General features: G+C 50.7%; 5 protein-coding genes across 5 annotated transcripts; 3 read left to right on the top strand and 2 right to left on the bottom strand.

Annotated features, from left to right (window-relative positions):
- Positions 1–568: 568 nt before the first annotated feature.
- N7446_000129 (uncharacterized protein) lies at positions 569–1114 on the top strand (the record flags this gene model as incomplete). Its single annotated transcript, XM_058508896.1, has 4 exons — positions 569–615; positions 671–760; positions 848–987; positions 1059–1114. The coding sequence occupies 4 exons, from the start codon at positions 569–571 to the stop codon at positions 1112–1114; spliced, it is 333 nt and encodes a 110-aa protein (XP_058377875.1).
- A 622-nt stretch (positions 1115–1736) lies between these two features.
- N7446_000130 (uncharacterized protein) lies at positions 1737–5019 on the top strand (the record flags this gene model as incomplete). Its single annotated transcript, XM_058508897.1, has 5 exons — positions 1737–1899; positions 1946–2063; positions 2119–2218; positions 2267–3088; positions 3148–5019. 5 exons carry the CDS (start codon positions 1737–1739, stop codon positions 5017–5019), a joined length of 3075 nt encoding a protein of 1024 aa, XP_058377876.1.
- Positions 5020–5566: 547 nt separating this feature from the next.
- N7446_000131 (F1F0 ATP synthase subunit 5) lies at positions 5567–6555 on the bottom strand (the record flags this gene model as incomplete). The annotated part of the gene is made up of 4 exons (XM_058508898.1): positions 5567–5680; positions 5734–5823; positions 5905–6216; positions 6391–6555. 4 exons carry the CDS (start codon positions 6553–6555, stop codon positions 5567–5569), a joined length of 681 nt encoding a protein of 226 aa, XP_058377877.1.
- Positions 6556–7522: 967 nt separating this feature from the next.
- Positions 7523–9516, top strand: N7446_000132 (uncharacterized protein; the record flags this gene model as incomplete). Its single annotated transcript, XM_058508899.1, has 6 exons — positions 7523–7636; positions 7683–8231; positions 8287–8438; positions 8491–8664; positions 8715–9050; positions 9096–9516. 6 exons carry the CDS (start codon positions 7523–7525, stop codon positions 9514–9516), a joined length of 1746 nt encoding a protein of 581 aa, XP_058377878.1.
- An 896-nt stretch (positions 9517–10412) lies between these two features.
- On the bottom strand, positions 10413–11640 carry N7446_000133 (Mob1/phocein family protein). Its single transcript, XM_058508900.1, has 4 exons — positions 11598–11640; positions 11069–11526; positions 10783–11010; positions 10413–10721 (listed from the first exon to the last, which is right to left on the bottom strand). Exons 2-4 carry the CDS (start codon positions 11460–11462, stop codon positions 10480–10482), a joined length of 864 nt encoding a protein of 287 aa, XP_058377879.1. The 5' UTR covers positions 11463–11526; positions 11598–11640; the 3' UTR covers positions 10413–10479.
- Positions 11641–11724: the final 84 nt, after the last annotated feature.

Here is an 11724-nt window from a genome sequence, read left to right on the forward strand (position 1 = left end):
CATGTAAATGGCTCCCCCTTTTTCTCCAAGTTAGGAGGGGCTAACCCCTGAACCCCTTATACCTCATGGCATATCAGACCCCTGTGTAAGGCGAATACCGTAACACTTACATGTCTCCTTGCGGTGGATATGGGACTCGAATTACCGCGACTAGTAACATAGTCGGTGGGCTCAAGGATCATCTCTCCTTCAACTTCATCTCCTCCTTCTTCATCCTCCCCTCTTCTCTGCTTCAACTCCAAATTTACCTCGTCTCGCCATTTTCACGCTACTGGAGCCGTTCCGCCCCGTCTCTATACCTCCGGTATTTACCTCCCCACCCGATCGTGGCGCATACCTAGTTACTATAAAGACTGACCTTTTTTTTCCCCAGCGCAAGTGTATACCCGTATACCCGTGCGCCCGACTCTCGGCTGGTCCTTGTTTCGACATATCAGCTTAATATTCTACTCAACGCGCGTTGTGCCCCCTCAAGGTTGCACATCACCCCTCGGTCGATCATCTTACATCCTCTGGGGTCCCAATAGCGGCCCGTTCTGTGTGGAACATTACAGAAACATCAAACATCATGTCTGAGATGGATCGAGAGTGGAAGCCCAAGGTCCGGCCACAGTCGTTCGTACCCCTCGACCGCTCGCTGGTTCTCAACATGGCACTAACGGTGACCTAGGACCATGGCACAAGCCTTTTCCTCCGCGCTGGACAGCGCTTTCATGCTTGACTCGGACGTCAACAACCTCTCCCAAACCATCGACCAGAAGTAAGTCGCGCGTGTTCGCTCCCTTGAGCTTCCGGTCGCGACTTCAGCGACATTGATTACCGGGCGCTAATCGCGCCCCACCCACAGGAAGCAGCAAATGATGATCCAAAGCCGCGAACTGGAAGAGCTGCAGGCGCGGATCCGCGAAGCGGAGAAGCGCCTTCAGTCGCAGCAGGCGGGTGCGACCGGCAACAGCTCCCGACACCGGGAGGAAGGTCAGACAGCCGGTGAGCGTTCGACCTGATCATGTATAGCCCCGTGGCCGGCGGGATGTTCTGCGGGATCTGACTGTGAACAGCGTCCCAGGGACCCAGCAAGCAGCCTGAGCAGCCTGAGCAGCGAGGAGACAATTGATCCGGTCTGATGCATCTGCACAGACCCCTTATAGATTTCAAGGCTGGGATAGCGTCAGGGATCCATGAGACATGTATTGGACCCGCGCCGCGTCTGATAGACGCGGTTCCAGTCGGCGTGGTTTGGGATGATTTTGATTGCTTTGATTTGCATTTGAGAACCCCCTGTATCCTCTTTTGGAGGTTGCCCTAAGGCGTAATTGCGCGTAATTGCCATTATGTTGAATGTGATGTTATAGTATTATAACTATGACTATGTTGTACTAGCTATAGAGCATACTAAATAGTATGCTATAGAGTATAGAGTGTAACTATCGGGCTATCTCACACACCCGCTGCAGACCCGAGCCCAGAATGCAATGGACCTCCCGCTCGACCAATCACAGGCCTATCAAAACCATCCACTTCGTCATTCCTGTTTTTCGCCTGTTCAAAGTCCCCAAAGCTCTTCCTTGTGGAGCTGTCACCACCCTCTGGGCAGCTCGAGGGTGGAGTAGTTTGCCCCTCCCCCATTTCCTGTTCTTCTCTTCCACTTCCTCTAGCTTTTCTACTTTTCCCCATTTTTCTGTAGTTTGTCTTTTGTCAGGTCGCTTTCTCTCAATTACCGTCGTTAACCATCCACCATGGTGTTGATCGATGGACATGAATTCCTCACCGAGGAAGAGAAGCGGCTCAAGGAAGACCGGGAAAGAACCAAGTATTGGAAGAAATGGGGTCCCTACGTGGCAGAGCGCCAGTGGGCGACAGTGAGAGAGGATTATTCCGAGGATGGTGATGCCTGGAGCTGTGAGTAAAGTCCGCAATTGAGATGGAAAGCCCGCTGACCGGGAAGATTTCACCCACGACCATGCGCGCTCGCGGACTTTCCGCTGGGGCGAGGATGGAATCGCCGGTGTATCGGATACCCATGCGCTGCAGAATATCGCCTTTGCTTTCTGGAATGGAGAAGAGTAAGTCCAAGCTCGTGGTGGGTCCAGATCTGGAGAAACTAACTGTGGGGATTAGCGACTTCTTGAAGGAACGCTTGTTCGGCCTGTCCAACCCTCAGGGAAACCACGGGGAGAGTGTCAAGGAAGCCCATTTTCATCTGGACAATACCCCGACTGTAGGTTCATGTCTCACGGATTCCTGTGTCCCATGCTGACCTGGATAGCACTCGTATATGAAATTCCTCTACAAATACCCCCAGAGAAAGTTCCCATACCAAGACCTCATCGATGAGAATGCCAAACGCTCGCGCTTGGAACCCGAGTACCAGATCTTAGACACGGGTATCTTTGAAGAGGACCGTTACTGGGATATCTTCATCGAGACAGCCAAGGAGGCCGATGACGAGGAAGAACTGATCTTCCGTGTCATTGCATACAACCGTGGCCCGGAGCCGGCTAAGCTCCATATTGTTCCTCATGTTTGGTTCCGGAACAACTGGTCCTGGGGTGATGAGAAGAACGAGAAGCCTTCTATTAAGCAAGATGGCGCTTTGCATGCCAAGTCTAAGCACAACAAGATTGGCGAGCGATACATCTCCTTTGCTCCTTCGCCTCCCGTCGGATCTAGCGATGACGATATTCAGCCTCAGATGTTGTTCACTGACAACGAGACGAACCACAAGAAGCTCTGGGGTACTGAGAACGAGACGCCGTATGTGAAGGACGCATTCCATCGTCACATTGTCGAGGAGGAGAAGGGTGCTATCAACCCGGCCAATGAGGGTACCAAGTTTGCCGCGTGGTATGCCTTCAACGAAGGTGAGGGAGTTCCTCCCGGTGAGTGTGCCGTCGTCCGTTTCAGGGTTTCCCGCAAGAAGGAAGAGTTTGTCGACGAAGAAGTTCTGGACGATGTGATCGAGCAACGTCGTGCCGAAGCCGATGACTTCTACTACCGTATCAACCCTCTTCCCATGAGCGAAGATCTCCGCAACATCCAGCGTCAAGCTTTCTCCGGAATGATGTGGTGCAAGCAGTACTACAACTTCGTCTGGGACCAATGGAGCAACGGTGATCCGACTGAGATCCCCCTCCTCCGGGCCGAAAGGGCATTCGCAATGAGCAGTGGCGCCATCTGTACATTGATGATATCTTGTCGATGCCGGACTCTTGGGAGTACCCGTTCTTCGCTGCATGGGATACTGCTTTCCACTGCATCCCATTGGCTATGATGGATCCCGACTTCGCGAAGAAGCAACTCGATCTTCTCACCCGTGAGTGGTACATGCACCCCAACGGCCAGCTGCCCGCCTACGAGTGGAACTTTGGAGATGTGAACCCGCCCGTGCATGCTTGGGCTGTGTTCCGTACGTTCAAGATCGAACGTAAGATGTACGGGCGCCAGGATCTGGACTTCCTGGAACGTGTCTTCCAGAAGCTGCTGCTCAATTTCACCTGGTGGGTCAACCGCAAGGACTCTGGTGGTAAGAACGTCTTCGAGGGTGGCTTCTTGGGACTGGATAACATCGGTTTGTTCAACCGCTCTGAGCCATTGCCCACCGGTGGTGTTCTTGAGCAAGCAGACAGCACTGGCTGGATGGCTTTCTACTGTCTGTGCATGCTGAACATCTCCTTGGAATTAGCCAAGCACCGTCGCATTTACGAAGACATCGCTTCCAAGTTCTTTGAGCACTTCCTGCTCATCAGTGATGCCATGACTTTCCGCAATGGAGATGACACTGTTCAGTCGCTGTGGAATGAGGAAGACAACTTCTACTACGATGCTATCTCATACGGTGGCCCGTGGACCCAGCAGCTGCCTATCAGGTCTCTCGTCGGTCTGATTCCTCTATACGCTGTGCTCACTCTTGAGCCAGAGCTCATAAACAAGTTCCCATCGTTCAAGCGACGAGTGGAATGGTTCATTGAGAACAAGCCAGATGTAGCCGAACGCAACATCGCCAGTATGAAGCGCCGCGGTAAAGACGACCGACTCCTCCTGGCACTCGTCAGTAAAGAGCGCCTCGTCAAGATCCTAGAGCGCATGCTGGACGAAACTGAATTCCTCTCCAAGCACGGTATCCGCTCCATGTCCAAGTTCCACGAAAAGAACCCCTACTCCATGGACGTCAACGGTCAAACCTTCAAGGTCGGCTATGTCCCCGGAGATTCAGATAGCTCCCTATTCGGCGGTAACAGTAACTGGCGCGGACCGATCTGGCTTTGCGTCAACTTCCTGTTGGTCGAATCCCTCCTCCGCTTCTACATGTTCTATGGTGATTCCCTGCAAGTCGAGTGTCCCAAGGGCTCAGGCGACTACATGCACCTGGGTCACGTAGCCGAAGAGCTACAGCACCGTATGCAGCATCTCTTCGCTCGCAACGATGAGGGCCGCCGTGCCGTCAACGGGGGCTCAGACCTTCTCGACTTTGACGAGCACTGGAAGGATCACCTCTGGTTCCACGAGTTCTTCGACGGTGACACCGGCCGCGGTCTCGGTACATCGCACCAGTGTGGCTGGACCGGATTGATTGCCAAGATCATCCACGATACTGGTGTCAACTGCCGTCTCCCCCAAACACCCCGCTCTCCCTTCGCCGCAGCATCCCACTACTTCGACGACATTTTCTCCCGCTCCGGCAGACCTCGCGGCTCAGGCCGTCCATCCGTCCGCCGCTCATCGACAACCCGTTCCATAGGCAACCGTAGCGACTTCTACTCAGGCGATGCAACCCCCACCGCCTCAACTGTGCTCGATGACGACGATCCCAGCGCCAGTCGTGGAGTCAGCCGTGGGGGTAGTCGTGCAAGCAGCCGTCGTGGGAGTACTGCCGACCCCCGTGACGAAGAACATGTCAACCAATACGTAGAGAGCCAGTTGCAGCGTGTGCGCAGCTCTGCTTCGATTGCCGCGTACGAGGATGAGTTCGAGACCAAGGCTGATAAGGAGATTGGGAATGGTCAGAATGGTCACAAATAATCGAGATATGTGTGCCTTTCTTGCTGCCCCTTTCTCATTTTCCTATTTCTAATATTCATTTCTTTTGTTTACTTTTGTTGACTGGTCATGTTCCCATTTGGTTGCGTTTGGACACGATTTAATGATTCCGTTATGAATTTCCGCTATACATTTACATTTTACATCTTGCTTGCATTTCGTCATTTTCTATCAACCAGATTCATATTCTCGGAGGCTTGTCTTTCCTTGCGCATGTGACAGCAATAAGTAGACGAGTTCAACAATGTGATAGTTCAAATGTTGTCACCTGGATCAGTTTTGTAGTTATAGTCGAGGGAGTTGATTGATGGCTACTGTGTCAAATGAGCACAATCTATTTTTCACTCCCACACTACGCAGGATATCAATACTGGATGAATTTGTGCAATTGACAGGTAATGAGAACAAATAAAATGAAGGATTCAAGGGAATCTTAAGAATCCCCTTTACCCCTTCCACGAACGCTACCGTTCATCCGGGACGATATGCTATAGTCTAACCATCCCCCCAAACACAGGCTAATTTACATTTACAAAGCATCGGTGAGAGCCTTGTTCATCTTAGCGATCTTGGAGGAGACGCTAAGGTCGATGCTGCGGCCGTCGATCTCAACGACGAGACCACCGAGGAGGTCGGGATTAACCTATGAGGAATTAGTGGTATTCGATGGAAATTCTGTTTTCGGTGGTAACGCACTTTGGCAACAACCTTGAGCTTCTTGCCTTGGCTGAACTCAGACTTGGCGACGGCCTTCTCGAGACGGTTGATGGTCTTGGTGTCGAGCTCCTGTAGGTAAACAATTAAATTGTCATTCTTTTATTTTTTTTTTGTGGGGAACTCGAGTCCGAGTTTGTGAAGTTATCGCACCTGGGCGCTGGTGATGTTGAGCTCGATCTCACCGCGGTGAGCGCTCATGAGAGTAGCGAACTTCTCGCAGACACCGCCGAGGGAACCGAGACGGTTGTTCTCGGCAAGGGTCTCGAGGAAGTTCTTGAGGATGTCACCCTTGTCACCGGAGACCTTGGCGAGCTCCTCGACGATGGAGGCCTTGTCGGCATTGCTCAGGCTAGGGGCACCGAGGATGGCGCCGAGCTTCTTGTCGGCCTGGAGGGTCTCGCCGAGGCTGGCGATGGCACGAGCGGTCTGGTCGAGGGCAGCGGACTTGGAGGAAGCGGTGTACTAAGCAGAAGGAGGTTAGAGGGATATCATGTTTTGGAATAGCGCTTTGATGAAGATTGAAGATTGATTCAACACAGAAGGGGTGAAACTCTGGGAGGGGCTTCGGGGGAAGACGGATATCGCGACAGAAGGCACGGTCGCGAGGGAAAGCTGAAAGGCAATGGAGGTGCATACCAGAGCAGTGGCGTAGGTGCCATCAACGCCGAACAGGGCGACGGGAGGGCGGACTTCCTGGGCCGGGGTGGCATAGGACCGCAAGCCGTTGACGGCGGCTGTGCGAGGAGCGGAGAACTGCTGGGTGGCACGCAGGCCAGCGCGGGCGAAGCGAGCGGACATCATTGTGCAATTGGCAGGGAGAAGAGCCTCGGGGAGGTGGGAGAGAAGGTGGTGGATGGAGATACCGACGTTCGGAGTGCTTCTTCGTCAAAGATGCAGGTTGAGACGAGGTCCGACTTCTTCCCGGATCACGTGGTTCCACGCCCGAGCTGACTCAGGGATGAGGTAATATTAAAGATCACGTGGTATCACTCCGAGCTTGTTGGATTAGGCTTCCGCTCACAACTGAGAGCCGCCCTGATGCAGGGCCACCTGGAGCATTCTAACGCGGCTGATACATATAATTGCCCATCTCATCTCTGTGTAATCGCACGGACCAAGTCAAACAAAAAAATTAACCTCGCACAAAAATGTCATCCCCAACCGAAGGATCCCCAGGACAGTAGTCTTCTCCAATGTGCTTGCAATGATAGATGAAATGGCTGATTGTCTAGGCGCATGATAAATGGCAGTTATTAAACACTAGGGGAACTCTATTCGGACCAGGCTTACTGTATGGACCAGGTGAGGTGAAAACAGTTGTGCCGTGGCCGCTAGCAGGGTATAAAATCACCGATCCCCGATCAGTCAATCAAAATCCGGATTTTTTACATCGATATCCCTGCTAGTCTCAGGGTCATCCGCCCAAACAAAAGAAACAGAAGTCGAGCTCGGGTCATGGTGTCTTAGATTCGTGACGAGAATGCTTCTTTCGCATTTAACGACAGTCAGGGGTGGGCCATATCGTCGCACATTGGCAGCACTGGAGTCTGATCGGCCCTCTTCGCTGTTTGCTTTAATCGAGCCTAATGCACAGCGTAATGCATTAGACGCCAGGTAAACTTGTGCGGCGCTTGGTTGGCGGGACGGGCCGGATACACATTTCCGGCTCTTATATAGTAAATGATAAGTTGGGCCATTTTCCATGAAAACACATATCTGGTCTTTTTTTTTCGGTCAAGATGCCCCCAGAGATTCGAAAGGCTCTAGAATGCTTTTTACACAGGCACCCGATTCGACTTCACATCAGACTGAGGGTACTCCTTCAACTCGAGCGAAGAAAGCAACAACAGCCTGCCAAGCCTGCCAAAAACGAAAATCAAAAGTCTGCGCCCCGTTATAAACACTGAAGCCTCTGCTGACGCACACAGTGTGTTGGAGGCGAGCCTTGTGAGCCCTGTCAAAAAGCAAACACAGAGTGTGTGATCAACGCCGACAATGATGGCCGTCGACGAATCACCCTCAAGCGCAAAATCGAATCCCTAGAGCAGGACCGCAACCTATTTGAACGACTAGTGGAAGGTATCCGAAATGACGAAGAGCGACAGGTTCCCGAGATTCTCAACATGATTCGGAGTAATGTATCCTTGGACGAGATCCGGTTATATCTGACTGAGAGCCAGAGTACAAGCCATTCGCACAATGTTCCGATGAAGAGCCCAACTTCCTCTTCGAAAAGATTTATGGATGTGAGACGGATCTCAGACATCCCTCTCTATGAGGTACCTTCGCAGCCATGGACGTCTGTTACAACCGATGGTTCCTTTGTCTCGCACCTGGTCTCCCACTATTTCACCTGGCAGCACAGTACGTTGAATTGGATTGATCGGGACCTGTTTCTAGCGGATATGAGAGTCGGCAAGTTGGATTCTCGGTTCTGTTCGCCTTTGCTGGTCAACATTATACTCGCTTGTGCATGTGTTTGTAAATCTCATTTCTTCCCCTCGAATACTGATTAACAACTCTTTTCTTAAGTTCTATTCCGACTACCCTGAAGTATTCGCCAAACCTGATGACCCCAGCACCCGAGGAGAACACTTTCTCGAAGAGGCAATGCGGCACCTGGCAATGGAAGAAGATCGCCTGCGCCTTACCACTCTTCAGGCATGGGGAGATATCTATACTATGTAAGCTAAGACTTATCTTTTTGGAAAACGGCGCTCTAACAGAATTTCCCAGCGCCTGTATCATGGGCAAAGATAGACTTGGCTCGCAATACCTGGTAAGAATAGCAGACTGCATCGGTCAGGTCATGAACAACCGACAGCGAATGATATCAGAGGCCAATGAACAGGCCCCAGAAATGGCAAGATCTATTGATATTGCAATCTTCGGCTTGTTCAGTCAGTATTCGTTAGTGAGCTTACAATAGTTATACCCCTAACTGTACTAACTTTCTACAGAGTTGCTATCCTAAACCTTCAAAAGGGTGCTACCGTCAACAGACCTACAACACTTAAATACTTCCCTGAAATTCACGACCCCGATGACATTTGGACACCGTATCCTCGTCAAGGCGAACCTATCGCGGCTCATACGAACTGTTTGAAAAATGGCCTATTCGATCAGGGGCTGATTATGTGGGAGATATGCGACTATCTGTTTGGTGATGAGAACAATACAAGAGTTGATCCCGAAATAATCAATACTTTCCACCAGCGCTTTGAAAGCTGGGCTGAGAAACTCCCGCAATGCATCAAGCTGGGATATGCGTCCACACCGGGCGTCATGGAAATGCAGTGAGTACAGTACCGCCCTTCATGAATAAAGCTAATCATGTAAAGTATGCGCTATCACAACGCGATCCTGGTCATGTTCGGCTTCGTTACACCAATCACAAAAGAAGGTGAGTCGACCACGAAAGACCGTATCAAGAGTTTGCGAACATCTTCGGCTCGCCATATCGGCACGATGCTCAGTCAATTCCGCTCACTATGGCCGATGGAATGTATGCCAATGACGGCAATGCGGTACGCAACCGTTGCATTATTCGCCCTTTTCGAGGACCTGGACGATGTCCAAAACCAAAGGGCTTTAACAGATATTGTAATCACTCTTCGGGCACTTGCTCGCCGATGGCAGTTTGCGAAAGGACTGCTTCGGCTTGTACAACTAACGACTTTGAAACAAGATACATCGCTTCCTGATGGTACGGTGTCTATGTTGAGAGATTTACCATCGAGTTCTAGGGAAGCACAGACGTGATAGTGATTCTGCGGCTGGTTTACTCCGGCTTGGCCGTTATGACATTGGTGGGATTTTATTTGTTGACGAGGCTAGATACGTGGTTTTGGTTTCTTCAGTTGTAGATTAGCTTCACTGTCTCTGATAGTATATCTAGAGATGAGGTTGGGTACAATCAAGAAGCGAGAATTGTGGAAACAACAGGATCAAGTTAGTACAGAAGGAAATGTGGTACATACCATTCTCACACTGTTTTATTGCAAGGTTTCCAATATGTTGATGTCCGTAGAGTATTTGGGCTTAGCAATAAATGTATATATATATTCCGTGAACGAGACTACCAACTAATAATTATAATCCCCGTTTCCGATTATTCTTGCTAACTAAGTTGGGGTTGTATATTATACACCACAGAGAAACTTAAAGAACACCAACAACCAATACAATTACCGAAACCCGCTAACTTGGCATCGGCTAGATTAGCCTGAGGATATACGTGCCTAAGATAAAGAAAAATTTCATAAGCATGGTGGCATCATCCATCACCTCTAGACCAGAAAATATTCAGCCCGTACAGCCACAGACAAGGATTTGGATGCTTCGACGGACTTCGCTACACGTGGTGGAAGCTCTATCGTGGCTAGAAGCTGCAGCCAAGATCCAGAAATATCAACAGACTAATTCGATTACTGCTTGCATGTGTTGGGTTAGACGCACCCTAGACACCCCAGGTGTACATCATTGACTACAATCGACTACTACGCCATGTTCAAACATTCTTCTTGTTTAGAATATGCAACAATGAATCAATCATAAAACCATTCATGAATTCGAAATCAGCGTTAGGACAAGCGCGAAACGCCAAACAAGCCAAGCTGAAATATCGTAATGTATGCACCGCACCGAAACGCCGAGATCCCAATTTTCATGTATCAGTTACACTCTGGAGATCAGATGCAAACAGAATTCCACCCGAAAGCACACTCAGTCACTGCGCAACATACTGTCCACCAAATCACCCAGTGGGCCCCAGAAGTCCTTTCCGCTGGCCAATTTATGTTCATCGATGAACAGGACGTAATGCTTGAAGCTGGTGTTGAGATGGGGTTCGAGGCCGAGGTGTACTACTACCGGGTAATGATGGCAGTAGATATGGGCGTAGACACGATACAGACGCTTGAAGATTTGGCGGAGGAGACTGGGGAAGGTCTTGGGGAATGGGACGCCTAAATTGACAATGTGGTAAGTAGTGGACACAAAATCGGCTATTTTTCTCTTGGAGCGTACCAATTCGACTGGGGAACATTTGTTCATTGTCGACATTGCTCTGAACCCAGGCCATCAAATGCTCGATGTATTCCGGCGCCGACATCTTAGTGGGCCGCTTAAAGTTCTCCGAGTCTTGCCAAAGGTACTCGAACTCATCAGTCGCCTTCATCTCAGGACACGTCTGCGGCGAGCAGAACTCAGTTATTGAGCCATAAAGAAGGTTGATCTGGTTGTAAAAGTCGACAACTAGATAAACCAAAACATTAGCGACTGCATGCAATTCAACCTAACCGGCATATCTCACTATTAACTGCAAGCCATTCATTGAGATCCTCGCCCTCGGGCAACTTCACAGCCTTGCGCAAGCTACCACTTCCAAGGGTAGCCTCAGCGAACTGTCGGAGCTGGTAACTGCTCGTGCCCTTAGCAGCAGAGCGGGGCTTGAAGGGGGCCCTTGTGCGAGCATTTCTGGGAGGTGTTAGTCCAAAGCAGCCTTGTTTGAGAGCGCGCACGGCAGGCGAAAGGTAAGAGGGGGGTTCCAAGAAGGGCAGATGGGAAGTGCGGGTGGTTTGGTACAAGGAGGAAGACGTGATGACGGAGGAGTGGGATGGCGGGGACCGAGATGCAGGCTCGGAGGCAGAGAAATGAACAGCTGGAGGGGTAGCGGGGACAGACATGGTGGTGATGAACGAAGCCATCTTCTCAGTAGAGGGCGCTTTTGTAGGGGGTGATTCAGCGGGGTCTGCGCTGATCACGACGTGCCTGCATTCCAGTGTTAGAATTGCTGTGTTGCAAGATTCGGGATATGCACTCGGGAATGCTCCAGGGTGTACCTTCTGAAATAATTACAATAACGTTAACTGATGATTCGAGGTTAAGATGAGATGAACGCGCAAAGGAGTGTTATCGGGTTCAGCTGATAAGTGGTCGGGTTGCCCCAGTGACCGCCTAAGTATACAC

The sequence above is a fragment of the Penicillium canescens genome (assembly GCF_028828765.1).
Source record: "Penicillium canescens strain IBT 15451 chromosome Unknown utg000001l_segment0_segment0, whole genome shotgun sequence".
NCBI classification, from domain to species: Eukaryota; Fungi; Ascomycota; class Eurotiomycetes; order Eurotiales; family Aspergillaceae; genus Penicillium; species Penicillium canescens.